Below are 20,374 nucleotides of genomic sequence, written 5' to 3'. Positions count from 1 at the left end.
TTTTCGACATCAAGACATTAGCTAATCAACTAGGTACCATTTTTTGGGCGTATCGAGGGTGCTAATCCTTCCTCGTGCGTAACCGACTCCCGAACCCGTTTTCTAAATTTCGTGGACCAAAATCGTTGTTTTAATAAAATCAAATTATTTATTAAAAACAACCCTTTTCAAGGTGATTCAATACCACCTCAAAAAGGATTGGTGGCGACTCCCATTTCTTTTTTCAAAACCCAAGTCGACCCCGTTTTTCATCAAAAAAATGGTGTCAACAGCTTGGCGACTCCACTGGGGAATTTTTTAAAAAAAAATAAGTGAGTCAAGCCACGAGTTGATTACTTTTTGTCTTTTTGTCGAAATCTGAAAACTTGATTTAAAGATATGATCCTTTCATTGCATTTCATTCGTTATAATTGTCATTGTTGTGGTTTATAATTGTTGTGTTGGTTTAAATTTTGGTATCTTTTTGTACATTGCATTGCATGACCGTTGGTCACACCTTTTAAGTGGGAGTGAGAAGCTACGCCTTCGTGAGGTTTTCACCTCCGCATGGGATAGTGAATCGCTTCCGGGATACATCCGTACCTATGTCTTCGTGAGATTTTCATCTCCGCATGGCCATAGGGAAATGTATTCCCCTGAACCGAACTCGGTCCGTATGAGCCTATAATGGGTGAAGATCGAGGAATCTGCTGGTTCGGGTACCTTTACTTTAGAACCAAAACCACATGTAGTGAGCCATAGGAACCCACCTAAATGAAACTACGCCAAACCTTAGTGCTTACCCAAATGGATGTTTTATTTATTGTCATTTACTTCTAATCTTGTTCTGTGTTTAATACTGATTTGTTTTATTTTTGCATGGCATTTCCATTCTAAAAGAGGTGTCGATTCACGTTCAATATCTAGAAAGAAAGCTTACCATGAAAAAGGGGTTTTTTGATAAAATAGAAGATAATGCGGCTGTGCGAATATGGGCTGAGACGACACAACGGGAGAAAGGCGATAGTCTTACCGAGGGGCACATGTCAGAATTATGAGATTTCACCCGTATCAGTGTAATTCAGAATGATCTTCGAGAAATGAAAGAAATTTGGGATCAATGGGATAACGAGACCAAGCAGTTGTTCTATTGTAACTACGGTGACCTGCCTTATCTGCTCAGTATTAAAGTGGACAAGTATTTATTTTGAGCCCTTGCTCAATTTTGGAATCCTGCCTACAGTTGTTTCACTTTCAGAAAAGTGGATTTGACGCCTACTGTGGAGGAGTATACGACCCTGCTTCGGTGCCCAAAGATTCAAGTCGACAAAGCTTATTGTAGAGCTGCTGGTGCCCTTCCGATGTTAAAGAAATTAATGAACATCACTGGGATGAGCAAGCAGTGGGTTGCTGCCCGAATCCAGCAGAAGGGCGACAGTAAATGCGTTCCTTGGAAAAGTTTGCGAGATTTGGTGCTAGTACATCCTGATGTAAAGAAAAGGGTCGATGTCTTCGCTTTAGGTATCTACGGACTTGTGGTTTTCCCCAAAGCATTAGGACACGTAGACGAGGCCGTTTCTGATTTATTTGATCGGCTTAGTAAAGGGGTTACTCCCGTTCCGGCAATACTGGCCGAAACTTTCAGATCTTTGAACGCATGCCGGAGAGCGGGAGAGGGAAGGTTCATTGGATGTGCACAGCTCTTATTAGCATGGTTTCATAGCCACTTCTGGAAAGTAGAAAAGATCTCTTATCGGGTTTTCTCTGATAGCTACTCTCCTCTAGAAGAATTGGTAGCCACACCAAGACGGGATGGCGTTTCAGAGGAAAAATGGATGGCGATACTCCAGAACTTTCAAGATGATGATGTTGAATGGAGGGCCCCTTGGTTGGTTCCTGATGAGATTTTATATCGATGCGGAAATTTTGACTGGGTTCCTTTACTAGGGATATAGGGAGCTGCCGGATATGCTCCTCTACTCGTATCAAGACAATATAGATCACGACAATTCATACCAGCAACGCAGGGATTGGCTCAATGTGAATTTTCCTATAGGGAGGACAATTACAAGAAAAAAAGTTCGAGAGATATCTAATGCATGGAACCAAACTCATCGAATGAAGATCTTAACTGTGGGTCCAGCAATGACCCCCGAATATAGTCAATGGCGTGATCAAAGAGCCAATGACAATATCCCGGCGTCAAATCCAGAAACTGCTCGATCTTTAGAGGAACATTTACAAGTATTACCCTCTGAGATAGAAATTATCAAATTAGAATTTGAAAAGAGGAGTTTGGAGTTAGGGAAGAAAATAGAGCAACTAGAAGAAGAAAAAATGCAATTAGGACTTGATGTGGACATTCAAAAATTAGAGGCTGACAAGTTGAGAAAAGGAAAGAATAAGGCAGAAGAAGATTTGGACAGCTTGAAGACAGATTACAAGAAGTTACGTAGGTCAATGAGAACTGCCGGCTTGGGTAAAACAGCAGAACAATGGCGATAGGAGATTCAGAGAGAAAGGACTAAAGTTGATCAATGGGAAAAGAAATTTCAAGATACTCAAGCTCGAGAAGTAGCTTTGAAAGAGAATCTACTGGTTTGCCAAAATGAGAAAGCGGGGTTGAAAGTCCGAATAGCTGAGCTAGAAAAGTCGCTTCACCAGCATCGTAGTCGTAATTCTGCGATTGAGTTAAGGGCAAGTTTAGGCAAAATCGAAGAATTGAAGGAACGGGTAGGAGAGCTCGAGGATGCGCTACAAAATAGAGAACTCCGAATAGAGCTTCTGGAGAGAGATAATGAACAGTGGCAAGAGCAATTCCATCGATCGCAAAACCAGATTAGAGAAAGAGATTATATTATGGGTGAGGCGGTAACACAAGTAGGCGAAGTAGCCGAGCACTTACAAACCCTAGCAGTCCAAGCATATGTGTTAAGTTTGAAGTATGAGTCAGAGTCAGACAGAGGCCGAGAGTTAGCTTGGCTTTTTAGGAAGGTTAAGGCTTTGAGTATAAAGGCAAAGCCGTATATGTAATCTATTTTATGTAAAGAAATTTCTTTTCTAGTGAAGTTTTTCTAATGAAATTGAATTAGAGTCAATACCTCTTTTTGCATTCATTTCATGCATTGCATCACATTATATGCATTAATAACCATTAAAGGACCCTAATTGAATAAAATTATTTCAGTTAACCTGGAAAATTGACATTGTTACGGCACCCGTGCTAAATTAAAAATTATGGATCAAAGGATGGAAAAATTAGAACGGCTTCAAAAGGAAATGCAAGACCAGTTGCAGGTGCAAATGAAAGAACATATGGAAAAGATCCAGAAAGACATGGTGCAAAAGATGAAAGAGTCTCAAGATGACCTAATGACTAAATTGACACAATTAATAAACAAGGGAGCGGATAAAGGGAAAAGTCCTGTGATTTGCGATGAAGAAGGAAACAATGATGAGCCACTTTTTCCTCCAGGATTCACGCCTCTGCAAGCGCAAATTCAGATTGAACCACATCCATGAAGATCTTCTGTTTCGATTAGGCCTCAGCACTTTCAAGGTGATGCTTCAATATCGAAGAACCTTCAGGTTAGATCTGGTTCTAGTCCTGACGATAATCTGGTTGTCCCGGACTTCGATGAAGTAGCTGAGAAAGACAAGATGAAGGAAGAGTTACCCAAGCAGTTTGAGGAGAAATGGAAATGGATTGAAGAGAAGTTTAGGGCAATAGAAAGTATCGACAGCTATCGTGGAATAGATGCGAAAGATCTGAGCTTAGTTTCAAATTTGGTGCTCCCTTACAAATTTAAGATGCCGGAATTCGAGAAATATAATGGGACCAGTTGCCTAGAAGCCCATATCGCTATGTTCTGTAGGAGAATGACGGGGTATATTAATAATGATCAATTATTAATACACTGCTTTCAGGATAGTCTTACAAAGTCGGCGTTAAAATGGTACAATCACTAAGCCAACCAAAATTACTACTTGAGAGATTTGGCACAGCATTCATGAGACAAGACAATCATGTCTCGTAAATGATGCCCGACAGATAACTCTGTAGAATTTGGAGAAGAAATCGAACGAAAGCTTTAGACAATATGCACAGAGATGGAGAGAAGTGACAGTGCAGGTGCAACCACCTCTTTTGGAAAAAGAAATGACGACGCTTTTTATTAATACATTGAAAGCCCCATTCATTACTCACATGTTGGGAAGCGCTTCAAAGAATTTCTCGGATATAATCATGAGCGGCGAAATGATCGAGCATGCTATTAAAAGTGGAAGAATAGACGGAGGGGAGAACAATAAAAGGACAGCCCCGAGGAAAAGAGAAAATGAAGTGAATAATGTGAATGCCTACAGTAAATCAATTACTGTGAGTCAACCAAGGAAAGCGGTCATTAATCAACAGGGCTCATTGAAACAAGAGTCGGGAATAAGGCAAAATACTGAGAAACCCCAGTTCACTCCCATTCCAATGACATATAAGGAGCTGTACCAGAATTTATTTAATGCACATGTTGTCACTCCTCGTTACTTGAGTCCTCTACAACCCCCATATCCAAAATGGTATGACACAAACCCTCAGTGTGACTATCATGCCGGCATTTCAGGACACTCGATAGAAAATTGTACTGCTTTCAAAAAAGTAGTGGAAGGACTCATCAAATTGGGCGTTGTCAAATTTGGTGACTCACCTAACACAGAAAGTCCGTTGCCCAATCATGAGGAAGGGGTGAACGCGATAATTGAGGATGGAGGAAGGAAAGTCAAAGCCAATGTAGCAGAGATAAGGACCCCCTTGAATGGGTTTGGAAACAAATGGTGAAAGAAGGTCGCATCAAGCAAGATTCAATAAGGAGGCCTGAAGGAGTAAGTAAGTTTTGTGAGTTCCACGCAGAAGAAGGCCACGACATCCAAAAATGTACTGAATTCAGAACCATGGTGCAAAACTTAATGGATAACAAAGAGTTGGAGTTTTATGAAGAGATTAGTGGACTAGAAGAAGGAGAAGTTTATGCTGCAGAAGAAGGATCTACGGGGAAGGCCCAAAAGGCTAATCACCCAGTGGTAATTATTTCAAAACCAATGAGTAGAGAATCTGGAATTCAAATAGCTCCAAAGGTCATAATCCAAAAACCTGTATCATTTCCTTACGAGGATAGCAAAAAGGTTCCTTGGAATTACGACTGCAATGTGACAATTCCAGGGAAAGAGAGCTTGGTAAACGCTTCAGGAGAGGACGAAGGATTCTATACACGAAGTGGAAGACGCTATGATCCAGCAAACGCGAGAGTGGAATCTGGAAAAGGAAAAGCCTTAGCAGTTGAGTTGGGAAAAGCAAAAACAGACAAAATTGAACCGCGTGTCAATCAGCCGGTAACTGAAAATGAGGCTAGAGAATTTCTAAAATTCTTGAAACATAGCGAGTACAGCGTGGTAGAACAATTGCATAAACAACCGGCTCGTATCTCGGTGCTTGAATTGCTTATAAGTTCAGAGATACATCGTAATGCGTTGATTAAGGTGCTAAATGAAACTTATGTCGCTCACGATATCTCAGTGAATAAGTTGGACCGCTTGGTTAGCAATATCAGTGCCGACAATTTCATTTCCTTTAATGATGATGAAATATCGCCAGGGGGAAGAGGAGCCACCAAAGCATTACATATCACTGCTCGTTGCGGAGAGTATGCGTTAGCAGGAGTGCTAATTGATAATGGGTCAGCCTTGAATGTTTTACCCCTATCCACCTTAAATAGGTTACCGGTGGATAGCTCTCACATGAAATCATGCCAGAATATAGTAAGAGCATTTGATGGTACTGAAAAGAAGGTGATGGGAAGAATAGAAATACCCCTCCTGATTGGCCCAAATACATACGAGGTGGATTTCTTAGTGATGGATATCAAGCCTTCGTATAACTGCTTGTTAGGAAGACCCTGGATTCATTCAGCAGGAGCGGTGCCTTCATCGTTACACCAGAAGTTGAAATTGGTAACAGAAGGCCGATTAATTACGATCGACGCTGAGGAAGACATCATTGCGTCAGTAACCAGTGACGCACCATATTTGGGAACAGATGATGAGGCGGTTGAATGTTCCTTTCGATCCTTAGAGTTCAGAATGCGACATCCGTCATTGAGGAAAGAAGATCCGATGCCCAAAGATATCTAGAGCCACGAGGATGGGACTACAAATGACAGTTGGGAAAGGAGCTATGCTCGGAAGAGGACTGGGAAGATGCCTTCAAGGAAGGATAGAGGCACCAGTGCTGAAGGACAAGCAAAACCATTTTGGTTTAGGATTTAAACCAAATGCTAAGCAAAGAAGAAAAGAGTTGGAGAAAAGACAAGAGAGGAGGAAGGTGCGTGTGAACGGAAAAGAAGTTGATTGGGAACCGATGGCTTTCCCCCATATATCCAAGACCTTTGTATCGGGAGGAATCATGTATTCTGGACTGAGGACTCCAAGAAGGGAGATCACAGAGGAAATGCTAGGAAACTTGAACATCAATGCCATATCTGAAGAAAAATCTGAAGAAGGAAGTACATCAGGCATCTATCCCGTTGAACCTGGGAGTGTTTTAAACAATTGGACTGCAGAAGAAATGCCTGAAGTTTTTAGAGCTTTTTCAGAGTAATATTCAAAGCATACTAATTATTCTAAGCCTAGAGAAAATGAAACTTTTTGTGAAATGAAAAGGGCTTATATTTGAACATTGTGATTTTAATGAAATATATTTTTGCATTTTGAGTATATATTCTTTTCATTCTTTCGCATGAACAGTCATCTTGGATGCCTTTATTCCAGATCATTATTTCATTCATTCATGACTATATTAAATAAGAATTCTTAAATTCATACATTCTCTGTACATTTTTCGGTACTTATAACAGGTCCCAAGATATCAATGACATGAGTGACTCTACTATGGACTTAGGAAATCCTTTTGATCAAGATGTGTGTTTAGAGGAATCTCAAGATTTTGAAGATAATATAGATTGCAACCTATCTCCGGGCTTGTTGAGGATGGTAGAGCAGGAAGAGAAACAAATTCTACCTCACAAGGAGACAGTAGAGACGGTGACCCTTGAAGAGGGAAAGGTGGTGAAGATTGACACATGCATAGCTGAAGAAGTGAAACAAGACCTCATTGAGTTACTTCGAGAATTCAAAGATGTCTTCACATGGTCATATCAAGATATGCCGGGGCTAAGTACTGACATTGTAGTTCACCGATTTCCTATAAAGGAAGATTGCAAACCAGTTCAGCAAAAACTTCGAAGAATGAGGCCTGATGTTGTATTAAAAATAAAAGAGGAGGTGCAAAAGCAATTTGACGCTGGATTCCTGCAAGTGGTCAAATACTCCGAGTGGGTGGCCAATATCGTTCCTGTCCCTAAGAAAGATGGGAAGGTACAAATGTGTGTAGATTATAGAGATTTAAATAAGGCTAGCCCAAAAGATAACTTTCCCTTGCCGCACATCGACACCTTGGTAGACAACACAGCGGGACATTTACTATTTTCTTTCATGGATGGTTTCTCTGGATATAACCAAATTAAGATGCATCCTGAGGATATGAAGAAAACTACATTCATAACCCTATGGGGAACCTTTTGCTATAAAGTGATGCCATTTGGGTTGAAAAATGCAGGGGCTACGTATCAGAGGGCCATGGTAACACTGTTTCATGATATGATGCATAAGGAATTAGAAATCTATGTTGATGACATGATCGCGAAATCTAAAACAGAAGATGAGCATGTGCAGGTCCTTAAGAAATTATTTGTGAGGTTGAGAAAGTTTCAGCTAAAGTTAAATCCAGCAAAATGCACATTTGGGGTCAGATCAGGAAAATTGCTTGGGTTCGTGGTCAGTGAGAGAATCGAGATTGATCCTGACAAAGTAAGAGCAATACAAGAATTACCTCCGCCGTGTACTCAAAAAGAGGTTCGAGGTTTTCTAGGAAGACTGAACTACATCGCTCGGTTTATTTCACAATTAACCGAGAAATGTGATCCCATATTCTGTCTCCTTAAGAAACATAATCCAGGTGTATGGGATGAGGAATGTCAAAAAACTTTTGAAAAAGTTAAACATTACTTGTCCAACGCCCCAGTGCTGATGCCACCTTGCCCAGACAAACCGCTCATACTGTATTTGGCAGTATTTGAAAATTCCATGGGATGCGTGCTTGGTCAACATGATGAGACAGATTTAAAAGAAAGAGCAATCTACTATCTCGAAGAAGTTCACCGAATGCGAAACAAGATATTCGCCAATCGAGAAGTTATGTTGTGCCCTGATCTGAACAACTCGGAGACTGAGACAGTACATGTTGTACCATACAACTTGGTTAATTTCTAAATTGGACCCTCTGAAATACTTGATGGAATCAACCGCTTTGAATGGAAGAATGGCCCGATGGCAAATTCTCCTATCTGAATTTGACATAGTCTATGTGAACCGGAAGGTCAGTAAATGAAGTGCAATAGCGGACTTCACGGCAAGTAAATATTGGAGGATTATGAACCCTTGAACTTTGATTTCCCAAATGAAGATTTGATGTATGTTGCAACTATAGAAAAGGATTTCCAAGAAGGTGGTCCTTGGAAGCTAAATTTTGATGGAGCTTCAAATGCTATAGGCAACGGAGTCGGGGCAGTACTCGTGTCCCCTAGTGGAGATCATTACCCTTTCACTAGCAAATTGGATTTTGATTGTACAAATAACATGGCTGAGTATGAAGCTTACATTATGGGCATCCGAGCAGCCATAGAACGGAAAATTAGTGTGCTAGAGATATACGGAGACTCTGCATTAGTAATTTACCAGCTCAAAGGGGAATGGGAAACAAGAGATCCCAAGTTAGTCCGCTATCGAAAATTGGTTATGGAATTGATGGAGGAATTTGATAGTGTCACCTTTAGTTATCTCCCACGAGATGAGAACCAGATGGCTGATGCTTTGGCTACCCTGGCTTCTATGTTCAAAGCGAACAAGCTAGAGGATATGAAGCCTATCCAGATCAGCATTTATGAGGCTCCAGCTCATTGTTGCAACATTGACAACGAAGGAGAAAAGGATGATCACCCCTGGTACCATGACATATTGCGATATGTGAAGAGTCGTGAGTACCCTGACCATGCGACGGAAAATGATAAGAAGACATTGAGGAGATTAGCCATTGATTATGTCCTGGATGGAGATATCTTGTATAAAAGAGGAAAAGATCAAGTATTGTTGAGATGTGTGGACGCTGTCGAAGCTAAGGAAATTTTGGAAGAAGTGCATGAAGGTATCTGTGGAACGCATGCCAATGGCTTCACGATGGCCAAACAAATTATGAGATTTGGGTACTATTGGTCCACCATGGAAGGGGATTGCATTAATTATGCCAAAAAGTGCCATAAATGTCAAATTTATGGTGACAAAATGCACGCACCACCGTCACCTCTTCATGTTATGGTTTCTCCATGGCCTTTCTCCATGTGGGGAATGGATGTTATCGGGCCAATATCTCCAAAAGCTTCTAATGGGCATCGTTTTATCTTTGTGGTTATTGATTACTTCACTAAATGGGTGGAGGCTGCTTCGTATGCAAACGTCACGAAGTCAGCAGTTAGCAAGTTTCTGAAAAAAGAGATCATATGTCGATACGGGATGCCTGAAAGGATCATATCCGATAATACGTTGAACTTGAACAACAACTCAATAGCAGAAGTTTGTAGTCAGTTCAAGATCAGACACCACAATTAAATCACCGTCATCAGTCCAAAATGAATGGTGCCATGGAAGCAGCTAACAAAAATATCAAGAAAATTGTAGGGAAAATGACTGAAACCTACAAAGACTGGCATGAGAAATTACCTTTTGCCCTTCTGGCATATCGTACCTCTGTTAGGACCTCTACAGGGGCAACGCCGTTTTCTTTAGTCTATGGGATGGAGGCAGTTTTACCCATAGAAGTTGAAATCCCTTTTCTCCGAGTATTAGCTGAACTAAAGTTGGATGAGGCTGAATGGATTCAATCTCGATATGACCAGCTGAACTTGGTAGAAGAAAAGAGGTTAAAAGCTATTTGTCATGGTCAGATGTATCAGAAACGAATGATGCGCGCCTATAACAAAAAAGTTTGTCCTAGAGAATTTTACGAGGGAGACTTGGTGTTGAAAAAGATTCTTCCTCTACAAAAGGATTTTAGAGGAAAATTGATGCCAAATTGGGAAGGTCCATATGTGGTAAAAAAGGCCTTTTCAGGAGGAGCTTTAATCTTAAGCGAAATGGATGGTAAAAGCCTGCCAAATCCTGTGAACTCAGACTCAGTCAAGAAATATTTCACTTAAAAAAAAAGAGGGGAGGCCAAGGTGAAAACCCGTAGAATGCGCCTTGAGACCAAAGGGGATTTGAGTTGAAAACCTGAAAAAGGTGGCTCAAATTTTGATGAGGCATGAGGTGAACGGAACAACTTAAATTTTGATAAAAAATCTAGGGCATGTGGTGGTCTCGCTATACCTGAATCACAAGAAATGGTAGGCGACATCTTGGGGTATCGATAAAATACTGTAGATTTCCTAATCACATATTAAATGGTAAAAAAAAAACTTATACAGGGAAGCTCGTGCTGCGATATCTGGGGCACCTGTTGGTATCTTATATTTTGAATCTTGGCAAAATTTGTTGTCTTGATTGATGTATTCATTTCAAGCTCTGTTCCCCAATAAAATTTCATTTTGTTTATTTTTCATCTTATCTTAGGAAAATTTGTTAACTTATTCATTTCGAGATTTGTTCTCAATAGCATTTTGTTTGTCCATTGTGATAATATTTTTTCAAAAACATTTGGAATAACGATTAATGGACTGAATGTTCAAGCAAAATGAGCTTTGCATATTACTCTAGAAATTTCTAAATAATGAGGGAACCTGAAACAGGACTGTTGTTTAGAACACATCAGATTTGAAGTGTCTAAAAGGAAAAAGTCTAAATCAGGACTATCCTTTTAAGCTTTGTTGTCCAAACGTGGATAAAACAAAATGACAAATGTCGTGTTAGGTGACAAGGCTTCAATGAACAAGCAAGCAATAACCACCAAGTGGTAAGGAAGAGGTTACCTCGGAGAAGAGAGCCTTCATTTGCGCATAAGTCTTTGGCATGACACCCTGAGAATGGTGTAGGAGACCAGAATGGTTCAGATCCTATATCCCTGAATTATGATAAAAGAGGTCGAAGGAAAAGCCACATATTTCTACCCTTAGATTACTGTGAGAGAATGATGGTACAAATTTTGGCGTCCCAATAGATATAACTTTGAGGTTTACAGTGGGGATAGCCTGGCTAAATGTTTCTTCAGAAAGCGCCAGTCGAGAAGGAAGGTGTTGTAACATTTCAATGACAATGCCTTAATAAATTTCGAGTAATGATAACCTAAGCGAGATCATTCACGAAAGATAAAATTCTGCATTCAAGCAAACACCATTCACACATGTCTAGATAGGAGCATTTGTGTCATTTTGATCATGTCATCCTAATCATTAGGCATAATTAGGTTTATTATACAGGTCTTATCTCCCTGAGATTACAGTGGAGCAGACCAAAGAAGTGCAGATCTTATCTCCCTGAGATTACAATGAGCAAATCAAAGATAGTAATCCTATCTCCCGAGATTACAAAGAGCGGATTAAAGGATCTTATCTCTCCGAAGTTACAGCAGAGTAGATCGCGTCAGTCTTATTTCCACGAGATTACGATGGAGCGAGATCAAGAAGTGCGATCTTATCTCCACGAGATTACAATGAGCGATCAAAGATAGTAATCCTATTTCCACGAGATTACAAGTGGAGCGGATTGAAGGATCTTATCTCTCGAGTTACAGCAGAGTAGATCGCGTCAGTCTTATTTCCCGAGGTTACAAAGTGGAGCGAGCCAAAGAAGTGCGATCTTATCTCCCGAGATTACAATGAGCGAGATCAAAGATAGTAATTTTATTTCCCTGAGATTACAGTGGAGCGGATTGAAGGATCTTATCTCTCTGAAGTTACAGCAGAGTAGATCGCGTCAAGTCTTATTTCCCTGAGGTTACAGATGGAATGAATCAAGAATTTCGATCTTATCTCCACGAGATTACAATGAGCGATTGAAGCCAGTAATTCTATCTCCCCGACGTTGCGGAGTGGGTCGAAGTGCCAATGCCTATACCCCAAAAGTTGCTGCAAAGAAGATTGAAGCTACAAGTCGGATCTTGTTGAAGTGCAGTGGAATGGATTGAAGCGACAAGACACAGTAGACTGGAATAAAACTACTTGAAGAGGAGAAGCATCAGAGAAGTCAAGACTCGGCGAGACCGGGCAAAATTGGTTTTTTTAGTCTTTGCTCTGTTCTCGTTACACGACAACGAGCAAAGAGGGGCAGCTGTACAACCCAATTTTGCCCAGACCCGGGCCCAAGAACCCAAAATCAATTAACTCTCCTAAACTTAACCGAGGCCCATTACCCAATACCCAAACCACCTAGACCTTACCCATCAACCCAAACCCGAATGGCCCAATACAAACCCGGGCCCAATTCAAACCTAATGACCCAAAATTAAATAGACCTAAATTAAAGCCCAATTAACCCTAAACCTACCAAAGCTCAAATCAGCAACCCAATTTAGCCCAATAGACCCAAGCCCAAGTGTCAAAGTCAGACTAGGGTTTCAGATTTTCTGAAACCCTAGCGCCGCACCTATTGACCTTTGGTCTGCCACCGCCGCCGCTAATGTCACGTCGCCACCGCCACGGTTACGTCACCACCACCACTTGCACCACCGGACCTGCAAACAAACAAAAAATAACAACAATAGCATACACAGTAACAAAATTGGCTATAAAAGCCAACAAAATGTAACCCTTTTCTTTTTCCAGCAACATTTGTAACAAAAAACAGAGAATAATTTTTTTTTAAGGTGATACTTTGTTTCTTCTTTTCGGTTCTTCATATTTTATTTTATTTTTTTTTGCAACTCTTATAGAAAAATAAAAGATAGTAAAAAGGGAAATAGGACGTACCTGAATCGCCTCGCACCATCACCGGCGGTGGCCTTTTTGCCGTCGTCGGATCTGGATTCGAAAAGGAGGCCAAAGTTTTCCTTTTCCTTTTATTTCTTTCAGCGCAAGAGGGGTAAAGGGGGGTTTGGCCATTCGACACACCGCAAGACAAAGGCTGAAAAGCCAGTTTTGCTCACCTCCGACCACTGCGTGTGGCGAGGCCGACAGTGGCGCATCTGGCCGGACTTGAGAAGGGACTCCCTTTTTTAGAAACAGAGAGAAGCGAACCCTTTTTTTATTTTTTTTATTTTTTCTTTGCTGCTGAATGAATTTTTGTTAAAAAATTAACTTAAATAAACTTTTCAAAACGGCGCCGTTTTAGGCTTCTCTGACTCGCGCGGTAACCCGACCCAGGGGGAGGATCCGCGTGTTTTCTGCAAATGGGATATTTGCGCACGTAGTCCCTTCGACTTTGAAGCGCGTTGCAATTCAGCCCTCTTCGCTATTTTCTGTTATTTTTTAATTTAGCCCCATAGTTTTATTTTTGTTTTAATTTGGTTCACTCCAGTGCACCGTTTTTGAATGCTTGGTTTATTTGCAGTTTTGGTCCCACTCTTTCGGCGTGCGTCACGATTTAGTCCTTGTTTTGTTTTTTTATTTCAATTTTGCCCAGTACTTTTGTTTTTATCCCTATTTAGTCCATCTGTTTTATTTTTGTATTTTATTTTTATACGTATACGTTCATTATTACATTTTCATATCATATTTTTATTTTTGTATTATTATTATTATTATTATCATTATTATTATAATTGCTCTTATATATATACGTGTATTTCTTTTATATATATATACATATAATTTTCTATATATTTACATACATACATATTTTATATATGTACATACATATATATTTTTTTACATTTTATAATTCTATTCATTTTCTTTATTCATTTACACTATTATTATTATTTTGAGTGTATGTTTTAATTTTATTCGTTTTTTTATACTTGTTTGGATGTTGTAAGTTTGATATTGTTGCTATTATACTTTTGCGTGCATTATGATTTTACCATGCATAACAACAATGTAATTTGCTTTTGCATTTTTTGTTACGGTTTTAGTGTTTTATTATACTAGATTTAACAAAATTTGTTTTGAATAAATAATATTTCGTGTTTAGATTCGAGAGGATCGTACCCTAACTTACTGGGTTTCGATTTTCACGATAAATGTAAATGTACGAATCTTTTTAAACTCAATTTTTAAATGATCTTGGGATTAAAAAATCGCGTCCTAACTTACTGGTCGTGATCTCGTTTTTAAATCCGAGGGGGCTAAATTTTTTTAAAAATAAACATTTTTCATTCGCGTATCGGGAATTCGAGACATTGTGTCCTAACTTACTGGATATGATTCTCTTTCTCGAATAACGTGAAATATGCTTCTTTTCCATTTTTTAACACAAGGATCGTATTTTTAATTTTTCCAAGTTCTCAATTTTTGACATCAAGACATTAGCTAATAAACTAGGTACCATTTTTTGGGCGTATCGAGGGTGCTAATCCTTCCTCGTGCGTAACCGACTCCCGAACCCGTTTTCTAAATTTCGTGGACCAAAATCGTTGTTTTAATAAAATCAAATTATTTATTAAAAACAAACCTTTTCAAGGTGATTCAATCCCACCTCAAAAAGGATTGGTGGCGACTCCCATTTCTTTTTTCAAAACCCAAGTCGACCCCGTTTTTCATCAAAAAAATGGTGTCAACAGCAAGTTCAAGAGATAAAGAAACGAAAAATTAAATAGAGGGCTAAAATTATTTTCAATGTAAAGTTAGAGAGCGAAAAAAATAATTATGCTTAAAAAATAAAGATAATTATTCTGTTCACTTATAAAAATAGAAATAAAAGTCAAGCCTATTATACCTAACCTTTTGTGTGAGATTTTCAAAAGCCGATCAGATTTGGCCCGATTTAGTTCAATACAAATATGTTTGAATCCAAGTATTCTTTTTAAACTTCTTGGGTAAATTACATTAATTGCCCCTAAATTTTGATTAAAATTACATTTCAATCACTCAACTTTCAAAAGTTACATAATTATCACTAAACTTATCAAAATGTTACATTTTGGTCACTCATCCGTTAGCTTCCATTAAAAGGATGGTGTGGCACGTTAATTTAACGGGTTAATAACCAATTTAGCCTCTAAATTATAACTAAAATATCAATTTGATACTTTTAAAATTTTATTAATAATATTTCTAAAAATTTAAAGGTTAAATAACAAATTTAGACCTTAACACTTTACACATTTTGTCAATTTTTCCTAATTCTAAAAAATTCAATAACTTTAACCCTCAATTTTGCAGATTTTAACAATTTAGTCCAAATTCAAAAAATTATAATGTTAAAAACTTGAAAATATATAAAATTTATTACAAAAAGACATAAAAATATAAAATATTAAAAAAGACTTAAATATGAATTTGGGTGAGGGATTCAAATCAATATTTCTTAAATTTTAACAAAATCTTTTAGGGATTCAACAAATTTTAACCCTCAATTTATTTTGAATTTTTGAACCAATATTTCCTTTTTTTCTTTAAACCCAACGAGCTAAACGAGACCTTTGAATTAATTTTTTTGAATCAATCACTACAAAATCTAACTGCACCATGATCAAACAGTTGGCTGAGGGATTCAAATCAGAAAGCCTTTACTTATATAAACATCTTTAACTCTATTTTGGCGGCAAAGTGCAGGGCTGTGAGGGATTCAAATGCTTAAGTCTAAGCAGTGCTTCACTGATCAATTTTTCCTCATTAAAAGAAAACACGAAACTAAGTTTGGGTGTATCTGTAAAAAAAAAAACCGAATTTGGTTGTGGGTTTAATGGTGAGTGCTCGATGATGAAGTGATGATGGAGTTTAGGTCTGGTAAAGTTGGCTATGGATTTGGTATGGTATTTGATATTGTGAGGTTTGGGCAGGAGTATGAGAACAGTAGGAATATTAAAGATAAACAGGGAAGGAGATAAAGGGAGTAATATTGTTTTTCAAAGTTTCTCTCTTTTGTTTGGTTGACTAGAAAATCTGGTAATAGGAACGAAAATTTTGAACTTTTTCTCTTGTAGTTTTTTAATCGCGGTGTTATGCAGTTGTATATGTGATGGGCATCAAAACCACTAAATATAAATTCATATGACAAAATATTAGTAAATTGAAATATAGAGCAGTAAGGTCGAATCCACAAGGAATGGTTATCTAATTTTGCCTTTTTCTCGTGACCAGAATTACTGTCGTGGTAACAGTCGTGCCCATGACCTGTGTGTTGCAATTCTAGAAAATAAAAAGGGGGTTTTAGTTGATAAAGATAACAATATTAAAAGAAAAGAAAAATATATGTATATAAAAAAACAAAAATAATGTGATTGCAAAATAAATTAAGCAAAATAAAATGGTAAATAAAATATTTTTAAAGCTTAGCTTTAGCCTCGGTATGCTGTGAACTTGAACCGATCCTTGAAAAATGGTTTTTCCCTTCAAACCGATAAGTTGGTTATAGCAATCGAGGATGCCTTACACCGCCAACTCTTCCTCTCGTAGTCGATTTCGGTATGACCTGCAAATCGACCCTTGTTGAATTTCTAACCATGTGACACGTGCCCGTAATTTAAGACTTCGCCAACCTTGCGATCTGAAAAGCTAAACTCGAATTAACGACCTCAACCATGTGGGTCGTTTAAATCCGATCACTATCTTCCTTGACGGAATCCAACTAGCTTTTTCCAATTGAACACACCAATTTGTTTGTGGGATTTGAATACAGCACGACCGACTCAACTTCTCAACTCTACGTCAAACGATTCCAACTCAACGTGCACTTTTTGAATTGAAATCGAATCAACTTTAAGGGACGAATTTGTACTATCCCATATACCAGAGAGATAGCGAATACTGAATCGCAAAGTATTTAGTGTGGGTTCATATCTCACAATTATTTTGTCGGAGCGGTAACCGGACTAAGGCTAAAAAGCGGTTTAGTTAATTATGAAAAGAATCACGATTGAGAAAAAAAAGGTTTAAATGGAATTGTAGAAAGTGGAAACGGGAGGGGGATTAGAAGGCAAATAAGTCAAAATTGTTGAAAGTAAAAGAAAAAAAATTAAAAATGCAGAATAGAACAGATGCAAGAAGGAAAAAAAAGAATTTTATTTAATTGCCAGAAGCCAAGTGTGTCTAGTTGGCTGTAGCCACTAGGTATTTATATACACTTCTTGTGCTAAAATTTAGCTAAATTTTTCCTAAATATTATCACTAAATAAATCAAAATTTTAAAAATCAAATTTAAACTAATTACAGAATATCAAAAATTCTCTAACCCTTATCCAACCATTTTTTTAAAATCTTCAACCCTTTAATCTTTATCCAGCCATCTTTAAATCATCAATCTTTCAATCAAGCCCTCCTCTTTGCTTTTTATTCCAATTTAGCCCTTTTTTGTAAGAGTTTGAATTCAACACACCAACTTCATTCCTAATAAGAAAAACCTAAATTTAATAGCATTTTATTCTATAATTATTCAAAAATAAATATATTAAAAATACGAATTTATCTTGTTATCATTATGTCAAATGTAAGAGCATTTTGTGGGTTTCTAATGATTTTGAATTATAACCAAGAAAATTTTACTTACTTGATTATGGGTTTTGATTGAATTTTTTTAATGTTTTATATTTTTAATATTTTATTTATATATATTTGAATTTTTAGAATTTGGACTAAATTGACAAAATGTGCAAACATTAAGGGTTAAATTTGTTGAATTTTTAGAATTAGGACCAAATGATAATTAAGTCTTTATGTAAATTTATATATATTTATTTCTTTTTATAATAAATTATATAATTTCAAGTTTTTAAATTATAGTTTTTTTGAATTTTTTTAATTTGGACTAAATTGACAAAATGTGTAAACTTTGAGGGTTAAATTTGTCGGACTTTTATAGAATTAGGACCAACTTTATAGAATGTGTAATATGCACTACAGGAAAACAGGACTTTTGCGATGTTTTTAATGGCATTTGGACAAAAAATGCCGCAAAAAGTTGAGCAATAATGGTGTTTTCTGTCCAAACACCGCGAATATGATTCTAATGGCAGATTCATAAGCTTTGCATTGGGATTCTTTTTGTAAGACAAATATATATATGGTTTTAATAAACAAGTAGAAAAAAATATTGTTGGTGTAATGCAATTGCTATTAGCCAACAGGTCAGAGGTCACAATGACTTATAAGACGGGAATGTCGAGATTGAATATTTGCTTCGTGTAGGGTAACTGACACTCGTTTCAATTTGATTTGATTAATTTTTATATTTTTATCTTATTTTTATTTTGAATTCGATTTTATTTTAATATTTGAAACCGACGTTATAAAAATATAAACTACACTATTCACTTAGCTATGAGAAAGTTTCATTTGGTTACTTAATTATGAAAAGTTACAATTTGATAACCGAACTATTTAGAAGTTTTCATTTAAGTTACCAAACTGTTAAAATCGATGCTATATGGCTTTCTAAACTCTAAACCCATAAACCTTAAAATCCTAAATCATAAACCCTAAAAATAAATTTCATATGGATATTGATGTGTATATATATAGATATTAATGTAAAAGCTTATGTTTATAATAAAATTGTGGAAGCACTTAATATTGATTAAAAAGTCAAAAAGCAAAACACAAACAATAAAAGAGGGAAAAAAGTGAAATGGCAAAATGATGCATTTGGAAAATGGAAGACTAATATATCAAAATATTAATTTTCCTTTTCAATTCAACATATAGTTCAAGTTTATTTTAGGTTTATGAAAATTATTTTTTCGGAATTCATAATTATCTTTCTTAAATTATGGTTAGCATTCTAATTTAGTTCTTTTAAAACGCTTTATTTGAGTCATCAAATAATCAGTGTCTTATCAATCATATTCTTCTGTCATTTTACTTGTTAGCTTGGGCATTAAAAGTTGGCTCATATCTAGATTAGGGTATAGCGTGAATCAAATTTTAATTAATTTGAGCAATAGTGGCATTTTTGGTCCAAACGCCGCAAAAAGTTGAGCAATAGTGGAGTTTTTGGTCCAAACGCCGTGAATATGTATTAAAAGATTGCAACACGGCGCCGTTTTTAGCTGTATTTTTAGTGGCATTTTGACTAAAACACCGCAAAAGGTTTTGCGTTAGTGGCATTTTCACCAAAAACGCCGCGAATATGTATTAAGAGTTTGCAAAACGGTGCTGTTTTTAGCTACGTTTTTAGTGGCGTTTTGACTAAAACACCGCAAAAGGTTATACATTAGTGGTGTTTTCACGAAAAATGCCGCGAATATTTATTAAGAGTTTGCAAAAAGGTGCCATTTTTAGTTGCATTTTTAGTGGCGTTTTGACTAAAACGCCGCAAAAGGTTATGCGTTAGTGGTATTTTTTTATAAACGCCGCAAATTTTAATTAAATTCAACTTAAACGACGTCATTTTATTAGCCCCGAATTTCCTTTAATTTTCCTCCAAGTTAGATTTCCCTGATTTCTTTTCCCCAACTTCCCAACTTCTTTTCCCCCAATTTCCCTCAAGTTATTCTTCCCCAATTTCTTTTCTCCAATTTCCCAACTTCCCAAATCACTTTCTGATCGACATCCCTAATTTCCCAAATCCCTTTATTTCTTCCTCAATCCCTCCAAATTATCAAAATCATTTAATTTTTTGTTTGAGCCTAATTTTTGGCTAGAAATTCTTCACCTCTTCTCTCCGCCACCGCCGCTAGAAATTCGGGTCCTAGAGGTATTTAATGTTGCTGCTTATTCTTCTCTAGCTTCACTTTGTATGTTTCAACCATTTGCATGTCCACATTATCATCATTGTCACTGTCAACTATTGTGTTTTCACCTATGGGCACAATACCTTTTAGTTTTGCAGAATAGTTACTTAATGTTCATGTCGGCTAAAACCACTAATTTTATGTAATAGTTACTATATGGATTAGTTTCATCCAATTTCAATTTTATTAATGAAAACAATGTGATCCAATTAGTGTATGATAAAATTAAAATTTTGTATTTTACATATACAAGATAATATTGTTGTATAGAATGTGTTTTTTTCCTTGTTTATTTTGTATTTGTTGATTGATGGACTCTTATTTGTAAAAATAATTGACTTAATTTATATATTTTATAAAATCAAGATATTTTCATATTTATTTTATGGTTTAGAAGAATCCTTTTAAAAATATTAAAATGTAAAATAATATATCAAAATATATCGATATTGTTATGTGTTAATATTAATAGAAAAC

The 20,374-nt window shown here is 36.9% G+C and overlaps 1 protein-coding gene across 1 annotated transcript; it reads left to right on the top strand.

Moving 5' to 3' along the window:
* Positions 1–4,923: 4,923 nt before the first annotated feature.
* On the top strand, positions 4,924–6,159 carry LOC105763129 (uncharacterized). Its single transcript, XM_052633886.1, has one exon. The coding sequence runs from the start codon at positions 4,924–4,926 to the stop codon at positions 6,157–6,159; it is 1,236 nt and encodes a 411-aa protein (XP_052489846.1).
* The last annotated feature ends 14,215 nt before the right edge of the window (positions 6,160–20,374 follow it).

The sequence above is a fragment of the Gossypium raimondii genome, chromosome 7, assembly GCF_025698545.1.
Source record: "Gossypium raimondii isolate GPD5lz chromosome 7, ASM2569854v1, whole genome shotgun sequence".
NCBI lineage: Eukaryota > Viridiplantae > Streptophyta > Magnoliopsida > Malvales > Malvaceae > Gossypium > Gossypium raimondii.
This window is presented reverse-complemented; position numbering and strand designations above follow the sequence as displayed.

Bases quoted from the DNA above. Each gene is read 5' to 3' on its own strand.
- LOC105763129 (XM_052633886.1), top strand. From the start codon at position 4,924: ATGGTGCAAAACTTAATGGATAACAAAGAGTTGGAGTTTTATGAAGAG.